At 40.1% G+C, this 18,718-nt stretch overlaps 1 protein-coding gene across 4 annotated transcripts in view; it reads left to right on the top strand.

Moving 5' to 3' along the window:
- Positions 1-18,055, top strand: part of LOC131068309 (uncharacterized) — a 374,805-nt gene extending 356,750 nt beyond the window's left edge. For all 4 annotated transcript variants that reach the window (XM_058003475.2, XM_058003478.2, XM_058003476.2 and 1 more), the window contains 2 exons: positions 11,931-12,175; positions 17,782-18,055. In XM_058003475.2, the coding sequence (XP_057859458.1) occupies positions 11,931-12,175; positions 17,782-17,948 (412 nt within the window). In that variant the 3' untranslated portion in view covers positions 17,949-18,055. The remainder of the gene's footprint in view (positions 1-11,930; positions 12,176-17,781) is intronic.
- Positions 18,056-18,718: the final 663 nt, after the last annotated feature.

The following is an 18,718-nucleotide window of genomic DNA, read 5'->3' as shown; positions in this document are numbered from 1 at the left end:
TCTTTGGCACAAGTCGTTCTTCCATGGCCGATAAGGGCTTTGCCCAGTCGTCATCCCTCCGGTAGGGTTCCCCTTGTACTACCAGGTATTCCTTGATCTCCTTGTCTTGACCAATGGTCCAATGTCCTCTCGTGGCATATCCTAGCATGTTGATCCCAATCTCAAGTTTATTTCTTTCCCTCTAGATTTTTAACTTGGAACCGTTCACGGGGTCCCTGATTGGATTGTTATCCAGAGTCGTGAGTTTCACTGATCCGTTACTGCTGACCTCTTTGATTTTATAGGGCCTGAGCCAACGGACCTTGAACTTCCCTAGTCAAAGTTCGTTCCGATCGTTATACTTCAAAACTAACTGTCCCGGTCAGAAGTTGGCCTTCCGCAGATGCTGGTCATGCCAATGCTTTCACCGACGTTGTGCCACCTCTGTCGCCCATTGTGCCATCAGTCTCCATTCATCCAACTTTACCAACCTATCCAGCCTTGCATTCATACTTTCGGTGTCCCCTAATCGATTTTCTACCGCCACTCGAAGGCTTGGCACGGTGTACTCGGCTGGTACCACTGCCTCCTACCCGTACATAAATTGAAACAGTGTATGCCCGGTAGTGACTTTGTATGTTGTACGGTAGGCCCATAGCACGACTGGTAGTCTTTCCTCCTAGTCCTCTTGTTCTACCCCACATGACTTGTAGATTATTGATACCAACACTTTGTTGGTTGCCTCTGCCTGTCCATTAGCACGAGGATAGTACGGGCTGGATAGGTTATGGAATTGTAAAGCGGAAAAATCGAACCCTAGTCGTTCTCCCCTCCCCAACTCCAAGGAGAGAGAAGGGAGAGTCACTAGGGTTGATGGTTTTCACTTAGGAGGGACTTTACATTCAAAAGAGGGGTTGAAACCCACAAGATCCAATCCCACGCAATGCAAGATTGGATTCTATATGAGTTTCAAGGATTGTGACATCAAGGATACCCTCTTTTGTAAAGAATGTAGATAGAAAGATTGAACTAGGAATGCATGTAAAGTAGGAAAGATTCGCTTATAAACAGAGATAGGGATATGGGATGAAGCTGCGGACCTGGAATTAGCAATAAAATGTCGAGACGGTGCTGTTCTGCAAATTTGAGCGAAAGTTGTCGGGACGATGGCGCCCGGCGTGCACACGGTCCTCCGAAAAATCCGCGAAACGAAGGGGGATCTGTTCGTCTGTGCACAAGGATTCCAGATCTTCAATTACAGCCGCGTACCTGCAACCTACACACAGAAAAGAGAGGACGATTGGGGGGTTAGGGATGAGGGGTTTGCCTTTAGGTCAAACCCCGGTTTTGGAATTAACCAAGAAATGAGAATGCTGTAAATGTAAATGTTTGTAATGTAAACAAGTACTGATACCTTGTTGTAAGAATGTTTGTATTCTTACATGCGAAGGTGTAATGTATGTAGTATGTTGTATGTTGTATGTGATCTCCTCTTCAATGGTTGAATCCTTGTCTTGAATGCAACACTTAGCCTTGAATGGAGACTTAGAATGATTAATTGCTTGAAGAAATGCTTGAATGCTTGAATGCTTGAATGTTTGAATATCGCTTTCGCCTTTTTCTTGCTTATGTTCTCCTTTTCGACCTCCTCAAATGGGAGAGGAAATGCAGTTTTTATACTTGTCAATTAGGGCTGATAGACTGATTTTCCCGACCTTAGGCCGACCAGGAAATATTATTTTCCAATTTGCAAACATAAAGACCCGAGACCCAAAAGAGACCAGGCCCAAAAATAGGGCCAGGGACCAGGGCGCTAGGCGCCATGGTCCTGGGGGACCAGGGCGCTGGGCGCCATGGTCCCACCTCCCGGGACAGCAAGGTGCAAGGAGGATCAGGCCAGGGTGCTGAAAAATGCAGTTTTTGATGTCATGAACAAGTTTCGAGGTCTCCATTCAGGTTCCGTGTTGCATCGCCATCGTGAAGACCCAAATGCAGTTGAAATTGCAAGTGTCGCAATTTTAGGACGCTACAGGAATATTTTAAATTCCACGGTCATGGTACGAATCACCTGATTGACGAAGTGCACTCCTCTGTCGCTAGTGATTCGAAGTGGTATCCCGTACCTAGTGACAATCTATTCGTACAAGAACCGTGCCGTACTCAGAGCTGTGTTATCAGGCAAGGCCCTAGCTTCTCCCCACTTAGTGAGGTATTCTATGGCAACCACAATGTACTTGCACCGGTGTAGGCTACTTGGTTTCAGAGGTCCCACAAAGTCCAAACCCCATCGTTCGAATAGTTCTTGCGGCTGGGAAGGAAAGAGAGGCATGAAGTCCCTCTTGAGAGGTTTTCCCACTCGTTGACAGGCGTCGCATCCAATCACCCACTCTCGAGCGTTCATGTGTAGAGTTGGCCACCATAGCCCTACCAGAAGCACTTTCTTGGTGGTTGTATCTGGTCCCATATGTCCAGCTGCCAATCCGTCGTGTGCCTCCTTTAGTACACTGCGAACTTCCTCCTCCATGACACACCTCCTCAAGATTTGGTCGGGGCCCATCTTGTATAGGAGTCCATTAATTAGTTGGAAGGTTTTGCTCTTTAGTGCCAATTTCCTCCGTTCCCCTGGAGGCATCTCACTTGGAAATGTGGAAGTAGATAGGTACTGCCCTATCTTTTCATACCAGGTTGGCAGTATTGCAATTTGGAACAAGTGGGCATCTGGGAAATCTTCGTTCACTCCCTCGGCCGGTTCTCCTGATCTAATCCTTGATAGCTGATCTGCTATCACATGGGACTTTCTTGGCCGTACGACAATGGTGAAGGTGAATTCTTGTAAAAGCAGTAGCCACCGACTTACCCTCCCTTGGATGATTGGTTTATTCACTAGGTACATTAGTGCCTAGTGGTCCACATAAAATGTGAACGGTGTGGCCAACAAGTAGTGTTGGAACTTCTGAACTGCATACACCATCCCTAGTGCCTCTCGTTCCGTTGTGCTATAGTTTCTTTCTGCTTTTGACAGGAGTCGACTTGCAAAGAAGACGGAATGGTCTAGTCCTTGTGCCCCTACCTGGGCGAGGGTAGCACCAATTGCAAAGTTGGAGGCATCCACGTGCACGTGAAATTCTTTGTTCCAGTCTAGGTATACCAATATCGATGCACTCACTAGTCGGTCTTTTAATTCCGTGAAAGCTTCTTCCTGCTTCGTACCCCATACAAACGGCTCTCCCTTCCTTGTCAACTTATCTAATGGCCACGACACCTACACAAAGCCCTTGATGAACCTCCGGTAGTAGCCTACATGGCCGAGGAATGATTTCACCCCTGTTACGGTCGTTGGACTTTCCATGTTGACAATTACTCCTATCTTGTCTGGGTCTGTCTTCAATCCTTCCTTACAAACAATGTGGCCCAAGAGTTTCCCTTGTGGTACCATAAATCTGCACTTCTTTGGGTTTAGGGCTAGCCTAGCCTTTCGACATCTCTCCATGCACTCTCCCAAAGCATTCAAATGGGTGTCCTGATCGCTGAAAATCGACCAGTCATCCAGGAATGCTCTGAAATTTCCTACTGACATCTTGTCAAAAATGTGCAGAATTATTCGCTGGAAGGTCGCGGGCGTGTTGCATAGCCCGAAGGGCATGCGGTTATAAGCATACACTCCTTCCTCCACCACAAATGTGGTCTTCAGCTTATCTTCTTCCGCGATACTTATCTGGTTGTACCCGGAGAATCCATCTAGGAATGTGTACATCTCGTGCCCGGCGACTTCTTCCGGGATATTGTAAGTGAATGGGATCGGGGATGGATCCTTTATGGTTACTACATTTAGGTACCTGAAGTCCACACATATCCTTATCTGATTAGCTTCTTTTTTAAAGGAGATGACTATTGGGGAAACCCAGTCACTTGTCTCCACTTTGAATATAATCCCTGCTTCTAGCATTTTGTTGATCTCCTCATTGACTCTGGCTGCGTAGTTTTTGTTCATCCTATACGGCCTCCTTCGTACCGGTTGGGCTCCTGGTATGAGGGTTATGCGATGTACGCAGAGCTCTGGCGGTACTCCTTTCAAGTCTTTGTAGGTCCAGGCAAAGACATCTTTATATTCCAGAAATATCTTGAAGGCTGCTGCCTTCAGTATCGGGTTCCAGTCATCTCCTACCAGTATCATTTGAGGTACTGCTTCGTTGCCTAGATTAATCTTCTCCACATCTCGTTCCTCGTACTTGATGGGTTTATCCCTGTCAAACTGGTGTGTTGGTGTGTCATCCACTCTTGCCATTCCTTCTTGATATCTACCATACTCTGGGGGAAAGGATTGTTCCTCCGTCCCCCCACTTGATTCTCCTAACTCACATATTTGCAACATGTGACATTCCGGGTGGAAGACCTCATAGTCCTCCATTTGCCAATGAAAAAGTCCTGCCATCGAACTGGCTCCATCCTTCGAACACCCGTCTAACTCCAGCACTCCCTCTTCGTCGGGTTCTTTCCCGCCTCTACCTCCTTTAGAGCCCCACTCCCATCGATTGGAATCTTCTGAATTGGAGTCTGATGACGCGAGCTCTTCGCTGACGGACTGGTTCCTGAGATCAATTACATATTTATGACCGTCACTCTCGATTGAGAGCGTATTCCTTTTCCAGTTGTGATTAGCTTTGGCCATGATCAGCCACCCCCTTCCTAGAAGAGCGTCATATGCTTTCCTTTCCAGCGGAATGACTACAAAATCCAGGAGGAACTGCTGCGTCCCAATTACCACCTTTTGTGCCATGAGGGTGCCAAGGGGTTTGATACCGTGTCGGTCGGCACTGACCAAGTGGAAGGTTGGTGGCCAGAGGGTAGGCTTCGCCAAGTTCCCTCCGGTAGTACGTTGAATCCGGACCCGCCATCAACAATGGTGTTAGTAAGCTTCTGCCTCATTATATCCATCTCTACTACTACTGGTTTCTGCCCAGCACCCACCGCGAGTAGCATAGGATTCATGGCATCCGTACCAAGTTCCTTCACTGGGTCCGCCACCGTTTGGTGTTCCTGTCCAGGGGTAGTGTCCATGGTTACATTTGTCAAAGCCATCCTTATCTGTGGCATGGTTTGTAGAAGGTCGTACACCCGTACGGGTATTGTAGTTTGTAACATCTGCTTGATGATAGTTTTTTCTGGTTCCGGCCGGACCGGCGTATCGGCGGCTAGGTGCGAGGCCCTCCGTTCTCCAACCATCGCCTGCTGGATATCTGCCCTTGCCTCCTGAAGTCTTTCTTTTTCTGTGCAAGGGTCCGGGTACATGGCTTTCTTGTTTTGCAACCTTGTGATTGCTAGTACGTCTTCCTTTGATCCCTCTACATCGAGCATGTTCACCCCTTTTTGCTTTGGACAATCTATGTCCTCGTGATTCCCTGGACCGCACCATCTGCACAACAAACTTCCTACATCACCTCTGTTTTGGCATTCTCGGGCAAAGTGACCCCATTCGTTGCACTTCCTGCACTGAATCATGGGTCGCCCCTTCCCGTCGTATTGAATTCTGCTCCTTGGTGTGTTATTATTGGATCTGTTGTTCCCCCGCCAATTGTTTCTATATCCTCTGGGTGAGGCGTCATGGTTTGTTGTTGGCCTTGGAGGTGTTGCTGGTGGTGTGGTTTGGTCTGGTTGGGCATAGAGCACTTGTGTGCTCCGTGCCTTCAAGTTGTACGGGCATTCCTTGGTGGAATGTCCCGTTATTTGGCAGATGTCACAGAAGACTTTTCGGGGACAACCTCCTTTAGTGTGCCCTTTGGTCTTGCAGTTCGTACACCATAGTTCTTTTCCTTCCCTACCACTTTCTTTGTCACCTTTTAACTCCTTCATCATCCTCATCATATCTTTGTGGAGTGCTTGCACTGTTTTTGATCCTCCGTCGCTATCGTCGTCCGTACTGTCACCATCGCTGCTCCGTTGCTTCCCCCGGGATGTCTTGTTTTCACTTTCAATATCCATGGCGCGATTGTATGCTTCATCGTACGATGGCGGAGGTACTACTTTCATCGTCCTTCTCAAGGATGGTACCAATCCTTCCACGAACCACCGCTTCTTGAGGCCATCTGCCGACTGGTTCTCCATTTTGTTCAGTAGTTCCCTCAACCATTTGTTATATGCGCGTACACTTTCGTTTTTTCCTTGTTTGGTGCTGTAAATTTCCGCCACAATCTCGTTGTCGTCTCGTAGGAGTTTGAATTCTTCCTCGAAGGCCTTCTTCAGATTGCTCCAGGATGTTTTATCCTGCGCATCAAGGTTTGTGTACTAGTCAATAGCTATTCCTCGCAAAGTAGTTGGAAATGCCTTCACCTAGTAGTCCCAGTCGTCCTGGCCATTTGCTTCCCAGATGGTGACGCATGTCTTGCAATGCCATACGGGATCCTCTGATCCGTCGCCCATGAATTTTGGAAGTTTTTGTTTCTCCGAGGTGTGTGCCATCGTTCTTTTCTGTGCGGTTTTATGTAGTGCCTGGAAATGGCTAGATGTCGGGAAGGTACTATGTGTCCGGGTGGTGCCGTACGCTCCTGGTCTGGTTGGGTCCCTGCCAACCGGGCTTTGGTCACCTTCACTTCTATAGTCCCTCCTTCCCGGGGTTTCGGGATCCGATCTTCCTATTTTGATGCCCTTTGCCAAGGACAAGTTTTTAATGCCGGACAACGTTGCTTCGAAAATAGTGGCGATTTCCTTGTGTAGGTCTCGTACCGCCTCCTCTCCTTGTTCAGAAAATTCCGATTGGGTGCCTTGTGATTCGGTTCCAGAGTCTTCTTCACTTGACGTCGAGTGTGGGGCCTGGTCAGCGAGATCTTCCTCCGCTACATCTGGAAGTGGCAGGTTCCTGGCGACCTCAGCCAACTCCTTCCACGTACATGGTTTTTGCCTCTCCCGACTACGACTCCGACTCACACTCCGACTTCTGTTGTGTTTCTCCGGACTCCTTGAGTCGGCAACCTCTCTTAGTCGCCATCTCCTTTTGGCCTATTCTTTTATGCGGAGGGATCGTCATACAGTTCCCTCATTTACTCCTTCGGTAGCAGTGGTACGTCTGTCTTTGTTCGGTTGTAGGGCATCAAGTGCCAGAGGTACGGCGCTGACTAGCCTCCCTCTCCTCTTCCTCCCTACGACTCCGTTCCTCGTACCGTCGGAGAACTTGTTGCCACCGAAGTTCCTTTGCTGTTTCTTCTCTTTGGTTTTGTCGTGCAATCAAGTTTCTGGCAAGTAACCTTGGAATGCTCCCGAGGAGGTCAAAGACGGGGGTGCTGACGGTGAGTTCACCATGTACTGTGCCTTCCGAGCCGGCTCTCTCCTGAGCCTCTCGCTGCACGTACTACATGACCGACACGTCCCACAACTCTAGCAAGTCCGCCATCAACTTATCCTCTCGTTCCTCTTCCGCGGTATTCTCCTCGTATGTGTCGCTGTCCATGACAATTAATTGTTGGTCGAATGGCCGGCCCATTAATTGCTTCCACCTGCCGTCATAGTTATCTCAAGTTTGTTCAGGCAATGGCACCAAAATGTTTAGTCCTAAAGGTATAGTGGTGAATAATCAATAACATAGGAGTACCTACACGTACCAAGCATTCATAGAATAGAGCAATTGTACATCATAATATAAATGACAGATGATAACCATTAGACCAGAAAGTTATATCTTTATTCCAATGTCTCCAATTCCATGCATGATCCCCCTGCCGAGGTTCCAACCAACAATATATAGACCCGACGGTTGGCCAAGTTGCCAACCGTCACCGACTCCCAACTACCCGACGGGAACCTCTCGGCAATAGCAAAACATAACACACTTATAATTATTATCCGTACTAACATACGTTTTTACCCCTAACAACCTCCACTCCCAATGCCTTTTTCTCTATGGAAGAAATGGAGAAGACTCTAGATGCTGAAGGAAAGAACTTTGATTTGTAGATTCATGGAAGCCTTCCCTAGACCTGAAACTCTAATGGCTTTGGCTCCAGACAACTGCAAGCTTGCAGCAGTGAAAGAAATCCAAATGACACCTAAAGGATAGTTCATGGCAAACTTCTCTACAGAGAATGAAAGAAACATAACCTTTCAAGGAGGATCTCGATTCCTCAAACAATCAGGGCTTTTTGTGTACAACTGATAGCTTGTCTTCAAACCAATTTAGGATGCACCAAGTATAGTCCATGTATGGTTTCAACTCCCACTTTTACCAACAAAGTACTGGCAAGATACAACATTGAAATAAATAGTTCAGCTGAATGACATGGTTCACGGAGTGTACTCCCAAGTCACTTGTGATCTGAATGGGAATGCCATACTTGGTGACAATTTGTTTATAAATAAATCTTGCCATACTAATAGCCATGTTGCCTGGGAGTGCTCTTGCTTCAGCCCACTTCGTCGGGTACTTTGTGGCTACGATGATGTATCTGCATTGATGTAATTGGCTGACTTTGAGTGGACTGATGAAATCCAGTCCCCGCCTCTTGAAGAGTTCCAATGGTTGTGAAGGGAACAATGGCATGTAATCTTGCTTGAGAGGTTTGTCAACTCTTTGACATGTGTTGCATCCTACCACCCAGTCTCCAGCATCTGTGTGTACCGTCAGCCACCACAACCCTACCAATAGAACCTTTCAAGTTGTGGCATCCAGTCCTATGTGTTCTCTGGCATGGCCTTTGTGTGCTTCCTTGAGTGCTCCTAGTATCTCCTCCTACATGACACATCGCCTGAAGACTTGGTCAAACCCCATTTTGTGCAACAATCCTTTTATGCGTTGGAAGGTTTTACTTTTCAGAGCTAATTCTCTTCTCTCCTGGCAGGATTTCTTTCAGAATGGTAGATTTGGACAAATATTCTCCGACATTCTCATACCAAGGGGGCAGTCCAGCACTTTGAAATAGATGGGCATCTGGAAAATCCTCATTCGCAATCATTTATGGGCGTAGAGTTGACAATGTGTAATATGCACCCTATGTTTTTTTTTGAAGAAATTGTTTACTAGTACAGCAAACAGAAAACTATAAAATGCACCACATTCATTTGCCCAACTGCTGTTATAATGAGTTTGAATGACAAATATGAAGCATATTATCAAATAAACATATCTTGCAACAACGCCCAAATAAACATATCACTGATTAAACATTTTTTTTAAATACCCACAAGCTGCAATTAATTTTCATAAATAATACAAAGTTTGGACAACAATATATAACTGGGAGTTATAATACCCAGATAGCTAAATCAACTCAAAATGACCATACAAACATACCCATTTGCTCCTTTTATAAGTGAGTTCGATATAGGACTGAGAAGAGCATACTGTAGCTCCAAATTGTGTCAAAACCTTTGTAAACCTTGCTGCTCCAACTCCAAATTACCTATCATGGATAGAAGACTATTAGGCACCCCAAAATCTGCAAGAAATATCTCCAAACCCTAGGAAACCAAGCTCTAGCAACCCCACACCCCTCCTTCAAACTGTACAGCCCGCTTGGGATCTGGTACGACCAGCAATGAAGTGTAAAAATTCTAATTTCAGACTCTTCAAATCTGCCATCTGACCAGAAATCTCCAAAATATCTATCAAGAAATATCTGTGTTTGCTCTTCTAATCCTTGCTCCAAAATCTGAAAATTTCTTTTATGAATCCAAAGTGTAATTCCTAAATGAAAGCAATTACAATCAGCTATGAAGGATCTTTCATTTCTCCAGCTAATGTCCTTTATGAGGGTTTTCGTCCTCACAAAGCCCTTGGATGAACAAGGTTCAAACCAGCCTCAACCTGTTATCAAATCTCAAGCATAATTTGCAAATGAGCTCCCAAAGCTATTTCATTTCCTCTCCCAAAACCCCACGTCCACCTTGGAAGAATAAAATATTCACTTTATTTTTAATTTCCTTATGTCTCCTATTTTGGATGCTTCCCTTTAAAAACAGCAATAATTTAACTTCTAAGTTAAATATTTAATTAATTTAACTTCATAATATCAGCGTCATTTAAAATAACATCTCTGATTGTAAATAATCGCCCATCCACATTAAACGCTTTTATTGAATATGCCAGGGTCTAATTGATGCCAATTGACAAGTTTGGTGCCAAAACAGTGACTTATTAAAAATAGCCATAATTAACAAAGTGTCCTAAAACCCAAAAAAAGTGTCATCGCAAATCCTCTAATGGCTTGAGCTCAAAGCAGCACCTAGAAAGGCCATATAGGCTGAACTACAGGTTGACCTGAGGAGTTCCCCAACCAAACCACATTAACCTATGGGAACCCGTGGAATAGGTTGATGGTCACCAAGTTGTCGGTACTTAGGAAGGGGACATTACACATTGTTACAGCCATTTGCATAGAGATTGGAAAACAAAATGAAAATTCCAAACCAGGCAGACTGATGTAAATATCAACATTTATCTTGGCTATATTAAGAGGTCAGATATTCATGTATCTGTCTTTCATATACTCTACTATAATCTCTGAAGCTACTCACTGCCTCCTAATAGATTAAAGGGCAATTAATGTATAAAAAGGTCAGCAACAACTCATTGATTTCTGTAATCTCCTGAATTGGTTAGTGGTTGAAGCTATACTATGAAAAGAAATCAAAGAAAATTGAACATACGAACCAATGCAAACTGAAAATCATACAAACATGCAATAAACTTATCTTGTTCAGATAGTGTGCAAACTGTTTGTCAAAACGAACTATAGGCACAGTTCCAATGGATTGTGCTCTACAATGTTTATGGCCTATGCTATTTTGAAGCTTGAAATTCTAATATTCTTAGGATTTGTTCAATGACTGCATGCCTCTAACATAACGATTTTATCTTTCTATATAGTGCAACAAACATAGCATAAATCAGAAGGGTAGGGCTAATCAGTACATGATAATTATATTGACGTATATAATTTTTGGCTTTTTATTGGCTGTTAGATATAGATGATGCAAGATTATCATACTAAACTTGTTTTTACTACATTTCCCACTCAAATGTGTAAGATACACTGCAGTATAATATCATGAAAAATTAAAATGCATTTGGATAATTTGGTTTTATCTAATTGTTCCATTATATATGTCCTCATCATCATTGAAGATGTGTTTGTTTTTTTTTGTGAGTTTTGTAAAGTGTTTTTTGTCAAGTTTTTTTCTCTCCTTGAAATTTTATTGACTTTTGCACCATAATCATCATTCCAATTATTGGTTTGCATATTTTTCTAGTGAACCCACTGGGTTAGTAAATCACAACTGGCGATACTCATAACTAGCTTCCATTAGATGTTTAACGGACACACTTTATGCCATTTCTTATTGAGATATTGTTTTGTAAGGTGAACTTGATCTTTCTCCACTATTCTTATAATGGAAGATTGTTTGTGAGGTGAATTTGATCTTTTTATAATCTTCTTATTGTAGAAGTTAGTGAGTTTAATTATTGCATAGAAAACTGATTATTCATACAACACAATTAATTTTTTTAACATCTTGAATTCAGATCTTTAGTGGTAACGAACTAAGCTTTACCGAGGTCATTAATTGTACAAAATAACACAAGCCAATTACATGAAAAAAGTACTCCCAAGATGTATTCCTGTTAACTAATATCCAGAATGCATTTACATCCAAATATTTTTTCTTCTTCCCTTATATACTAATACATGTTTTCAAGACTAACGATAAATTAAATGTTATGTAAAGCATTCTGTAAAGCGAAATTTCACTTTATCTCTATGCTATGATTGTTTCCCAAAATATCACCTACTTTGCTATTATATACATCACTTAAAATTCGTTATTCTGTCCGTATGCATTAGTGGAGGGCATCAACATAACTATATGTATTCTATTTGCATTTTTATGAACAGTGAATATTGTTATTCTGAGAACATCTATGATAATGCAACTTATGCTATGAGAACCTTTTGTTTTGGTTGAAGGCAATCGAGGCTACTTTATCAAAGACTAATGGCAGTTAATGAACGAATCTCGGAATATTCTTCTCTTCAACAGCACAGAAAAACACAAGAAATCTCTGTAGCTGCAGCTAATGCACGTTCTGCTTTGCATAGAATAGTAAGAAATTTTCGTGAAAGTGAAGGGAAAATTTCAGTTGCTGCAGCTAGCTCTGCAGAAAGTGCGAAAATGGAAGTTCCTGTTGAATCTTCTATGGATTATATGTCAGGTAAAAATATAAACTATAACTGCATGCACAAAAATAAAGTGATTTTTAATTGATGTTGTGATCATTCTTGAGCATTGAATAAAAAGCAATTTAAAGAATAGAGAAAATTACAATGGAAAATTAAGGTCTGGATGCAGAGGGTTACTCTACTTAAATCATTACACTTCCTAGAAATTCTTCAATTTGTTTATGTCTGCATTTCTTTGCACTCTGTTCTCAGTTAATTAAACGGAAGGAGCATTTGTGGTAAAAATATCTAAAATCAGTATGCTTTATTCAAATGAACGTATTGAGGTCTATATTGTGAAAAGGCATCAAAATTATTTGTCTATAGTTTTTGTTGAAAATTTAAATTTTAACTTTGGGTTTCTTTTTGCGCCATCTTTTCCTCTATATAATTTAAAAAGCAACCTTATACCTTCAAATTGGAAATCTCCTACACAAGAAACAAGGCATTTATAGATTTTCACTTAAAGGTGATTGTGTGGTTTTTCCTAAGGAGCTATAAAGGTATGCTTACATTTGCATATCAAATTTATAACACGTATTCCTCATTGAGTGAGATTATGAAATCTTGAGCCTCTAGGCCGAAAACATATGGAGTGCAATTTAAATTTGATATGCAATAGTTCCCCATATTTTCATTTAAGTTTCATGAAACCAAGCCTCATGTGGGAGTTATAGAAAGTGGGAAGAGAATAATTTCAAAATCAGTTATTCTTATGACACTATGACACCATGTGCCAAATACATAGTGAACATATGTGTTGTGATGTTGTCACAATTTGCCCCATTGCAAATGGGAACCCCCACTTTTTTGCTTTTGTCTTACTTATAACCTTTTTGCTTATGAAAGGGATGGGTCTTGTCAGTCCGGGATAGGATGATTCCTGAGTCAAATGGATAAGATAAAGTCAAGAATTCATTGTTTCAAGTCCGGATTCCTTGATTGGGTGATGAAATTAGGATTGAAGGGTGAAATTGTCAAAGTGCAAAAAATATTGTCAATTTGCGAAAGTTGTCGAAATTGAAGATGTTGTCAAATCTTGTTGAAATTGTCACAAGTTGTCAAAATTATTGAGGTTGCAATGTTGCTAGCATTAAAGTGAAGTAAGGGCTTTAGGTCAAGGGGATAGGGCTTTCATTGCACAAACAACACTTAAACTCGACCTTGTCTTAACTCTTGATTGCATTACCCATGTGAATTCTCGACCTTGTATTGCATGGCAATGTCTCAAACCCAACCTAGCTCTAGCTCTTCATTGAATGAGCATAGAGGAAATATGCCTTTGGTGTTTTATGCACACATTAATGGAAACCCGACCTTTTCATGCATGAGACATGCTAAATCCTGCCCTTTAGCTTTGCAACTTCCCATTCAATGTTGAAATCCAATCAAGAGGTAGAGATAAGGTGCAATTGCACACTATGCTTGCAATCCCACCCTCCCAGCATGGAAATTTCCTCTCCATGTGAAAATTGTGCTCAAAAGGTTTGCAACCAAATTTGTCCAAGTTTCCATCAACACCAAGTAAAATCCCTTCATTGCAATTCAATCATACTTAATATCAAATCAAAGTTGCTTGATTTCCTTCAAGGGATGAGCGCATTTCCTTCACCAACTTGCAATAGCTTTTACTCCTAGCCGGGATTTCTCAGTGACCTTGCAATTGCACAACATCCATGCAACTTCGCTCGAAGGAAACTGGTAAGGTCGACTAAAGGAAAAGATGTTTAACTTGTAATCAAGTAGGTCAGCCCTTTCAAGGATCAAATTCAAGACGCTATTTCCCCATCACCATGCAAGTGCGTCCACCGCTAAGTAATGATAGGTCGGCCCCAAGTAATAGGCACTCGATTTGATGCCGCCCCTTAGGCAAAACATTCAATCAATAATTACTCAAGTTGGCCTTAGGGAAATCAAACAAATTTACTATCACTATCACCTTTTATATCTACAAATCCTTATGCCTCTTCATGAAAAGAGACATGTCTTTGAATAGAGGTGAATTTTTGAAAAGACATCACCTTTTGTTAACAATTCCTCATGTTGATTTTCTTTTAAAATGCTTTGATTTATCTTCAAATAAATCTGATTTTACATCTTCTTGAATTCAAATAATCTTCATTGCAAAAAAAAATAACTTATTTTATTTCCCATTCATCTTCTATTATACCATTGCATCGTCTTATGAAGAGAGGCATCCCATTCATGTAGAAAGGGATTCTTCAAGGGAAACATTCTTTGTTAACTAATCACAATAAGCTTACCAACAATCTTCAATACACCTTTGACATCAATGATAATATGCTTAGACAACAAAATCCATCTTGACATGACTTTGACATCAATGACAACTTCGTCTTTGTACCTTTGACATCAATGACATCATTTCCAACACTTTCAATATGCCTTCAATTTGAGCATTTGTATTTATAACTTACATCAAATCCACCTTGTGATACTTGTAAATCCACCAAAAATAAATTGCCAAAGATTGTAATTTCTTGAGGCTTCACTGATTAAATCAAGGGGGTGGTCTTGTGATTTTGCTTTTATATTTGTTAGTTTTAATATCATGTCTCTCACACTTAATCTCTTTTATTTGAGGATTCTTTGTTATCCTCCAAACAAATGGAAAATTAATTATTGTTATTATGGGAAGAAAAAGTATACGACAAAAGATTGTATTTGTAGGTGAATTGGTGACATGAAGAAACTTCTTCTCAATCATGGTATTACTTTAACTAATCATTTAGATCTAGCACATGTAGAATCATAATATATTCTCTGGAATATCTTGTGAGACAACACCATCATTTGGGATGAATAATGTAGTCTGATGATTTGCATTGATATCATATTTCCTCCATCACCTATTGCTACATCTAAATCCAATGTTGATTCATCCATGTCTTTTAATGATTCATCGTAGTAGGGTATTGATATCATTTTTTCAATCCACCATATTGGGACACATTTCTCTTAGACATATCATCCTCGTTTGTACAGTCTCACATTGTAGATTTGGAGATACTATTGAGGACATTTCTCTTCTATTTGATGACAACTTCGACGGAGTTGCATCATCATCACCATCATCTTTGGACATGATTGTTCTACATCCTCCTCTTCTTATGTGACAAATTTATAGTGATTTGGAGATCTTTAAGAAGCATTCAAAGACATCATCCTGGGCTACATCATTGTCTTTGGATTATGTGTAGAGTTCAAAAATATTCATCTTCCTACATATTCCTATTCAAAAATGGGTAGTCATTTTGCACACATTTGTGGTGTTGTTTCTACCCAAGGGAAGAAATTTTGTTCAACAGTCATGGATCATCTTTAGCATCCAATGTCGAGCATCTACCATAAATAGAGGAGGCATTTTGAGTGGAGGTTAGATGGTTTCTCTTTTCATCTCAATTTTGGGAGGGAGTATTTCCTCAAATGGGATTTTTTCCTTCTCACGTTTTGGGATGTCAAAAAGACCTCTCATTTCTTTGCTATAGGGGGGAACATGTATTGTACTTTGTGCTAAATGTAGTCCTTAGGAAGTCATGATAATTCCTCCTTCACTTGTACATTTTTTCATGCATCTGTTCTCTTTTGGAGAGTTCTATTTCCCTCTGGTCTTTCTTTGTTACTCCATTTATGAGAAATTTGTACTTGGGTGCCTAACATTTCCTATTAGTCAAGAATCATTATCATTGTATCTCTTCTCCTTAAGTTGCAGTTAAGGGGGGGTGTTAGTATAATAAGGTCATTATCCATTGAGTTGCTTTTAGCACCTTTTCTAGGTTGACTTATTCACACTTAGCTTAAGTCCAATTTTGGGCATTTCACCTTTTGTCTCCCTTGTTAGGGACTTTACACATTTCTTCATATTTGTCCCAAGTTTTTTAACATGGGTTGCATTATTGGAGGATTAGTCAATTATCCTCTTCTACCTTCCTTATTATGTCTTGTCCTTATACAAGCAGCTACATTGTACATTCTACACTCTCATTTCATGATAGACATCCTTTTGTGCTCATAAGTTACCTATGGAAGTCATTATTGTTCTTGGCTTTATAATATTGTCTGCCTCAACATCTAGTACTTAAACACTCCCCCCAAAAAACTATTAGAATTGTGTATCCCTCATTATTTAGATATGTCAAATTCATCAACTTCTTTGTGAGTTCTATGAAGAATGAAGATTTGATTGGAAACAGTGAGTACATGGTATTGGAGAAAACACTGAAAAAAAACATGAAAAATGACATGTTCCATGAAGGTCTGTGTGGTCTTGAAGGCCTAAACTTGGGATTCATGGCAATTTCTGCACCCGATGACCCCACCTTGTACCACAATAACAAACAAACTAGGGCACTATCCAGACCCATGAGTGGCATTGCCCCTCGACCCCATTGGAGGCTTTATCTCTAAACCTCCTCACTAGCCACCATCCCCGAATCAAAGTCCTCTATCCCCTAGTCCACCCATTCCAAAACTCTATGGAGGACCTATTTTAAAACTCAGTGACCTTTCTTGTGTGCCGATTTTCTCTCTTTATTTTGATGTTTTCAAATTGATCCTGACATGTTTCCAATCTGATCCACTCATCAAGCCTAATGCAACTCAAATGTAGTTAAAAAGATTTCAGTAAGCCCTCACAGTGTTCTACATATGAAAATATATATCGTTAGTGTATCATTCTTTCATAGTATATGATACAGTTCTCTAAAACTCATTGATCACATGTTATGCACTATCCAGATTCACTAAGAGGGCAGTGATCTGTCCTTGCTGCTGTCAAGACCTCAATATTGAGGGTGACAAGTAAAATAGATGGCAAAATTTTCCTTGGCAAGATTTATTCTTAGACCTCAAACATGGAAACTACATGCCAAAAAATTTCCACCCTTGCTTGTCAGCCTAATTATAATTTTTTTTGTGTTATATGCCTTTCATTAAAGGTTATGTTAAAAAATCATTGAAAGTTATCAAATAAATGTTCTGCTAGCAGTTCCCTAAAATATTTTTTATCAGTGAATTAATTGCATTTTCCTTTACAAGAATCTTTCTGATTTGATAAACATAAAACAAGTTTTGATCTCATATCAAAAGCACATTGGTTTTAAATTTTCAAAAATAAGGTTTAATAGGCAAAAAGTTAGCAAAATGGCATTTCTTGTAATTAAAAAGGTGAGAAGAGCAGTTTCCATGTAATGTAATATAAAGTTAAACATTAGATTCAATATTTAGTTGATAAGTTTTTCCTTTGTGTGTTGTTTGATCAGACATATTTCCTTACAAAATACATGAGATGGCATGCATATTGTCTATGTTTTATGGCATGCATGGATTTATGTTTTCATCTGTACCTTAGTTATATGTGGTGCATTGTTAAGTGTTAATGTAAAAGCTCACTCCACCTAGTCTTCGTTCATTTGGAATTATGTCTTTTTAAGTTAAATATTGAATAAAAGATTACACGTGAATTCAAATTTCATTTAATATTTCTTACTACTTACAGTTGTACAATACTCTATGTTGCTAATAAGTGTTTTGCATAAAATATGATGTCAAAGTCTTATCACCTAAATTATTCGTGCAGAGAATACAAATCAGGTACCTTATGTTGGCCAGGTATTGCATTCGCCTTCACTTGGCACCAAAGTAAAAGTGTTGGGAATTAATGAAAGTAAAAATGAAGTACTTGTTCAGTTTGGATATTTGAAATGTAAGTTGAGTTTGAGTGAATGGAGGAATTTGGAAGTTTAAACGTAATATAAACTTTTCAAAAGTTTTTTAACATAATTTTGATAATTGTAATATATTGTAAAATAAAAGTATATTTACTATAAAAATCATTTTTTAATTATTTAGAATTTATATTTTTTACAGTTTCATAATTAATAGAGTAAATTAAATTAATGTATTTTGAACTGTTATTGAGACATATTTATATTAAGAGAAGTTACATGTGTGGATAAGATTATTTATTTCATCGAAAAAAAATTAGAATTATGAGTGTCTTATGCATACTTGTATGTTTATTTCTTTTAATTATATTTAGTTGTTCTACAATTTTAATTCTTAAGTAATTAAGATTTTGAGCAAAATTCTCTTAGAACTTCTCCAATACTTATATGGTAAAAGAACAATCGTTCTTAATTAGAGTGCAAGCTATTGTATACAATGTGTTTTGTAGTCATTTTTTGGGGGGTGAAGAAACACTTTTCTATATGGACAAACAACATGAGATCCTCATGACCATGTCTGTTATGTTTTTTAATACTAATGAAATCCATTGCATAGCCAATAATGGACACTTTCCAACACATTTAACAAGGTGTATATTGAAGCATGAATACATAAGTTGTGCTAAACACTTGCTAAGTTTGGAAAGTGGCATGCATAGTGAGTTGTGCAATTGAAGGACCAAAAATAAATGTGAAGTATTTGAAAGTTTGCTTTGTGAAGGTTGCTCAACTCAAAAGAAGCATCCAAAAGTATGATTTCAAGTAAAGTGGCAAATAAACCTCAATTTT

The sequence above is a fragment of the Cryptomeria japonica genome, chromosome 11 (assembly GCF_030272615.1).
Source record: "Cryptomeria japonica chromosome 11, Sugi_1.0, whole genome shotgun sequence".
Classification (NCBI taxonomy): Eukaryota; Viridiplantae; Streptophyta; class Pinopsida; order Cupressales; family Cupressaceae; genus Cryptomeria; species Cryptomeria japonica.
Note: the sequence above shows the minus strand (reverse complement) of the source record. Positions and strands in the feature narration are given on the sequence as shown.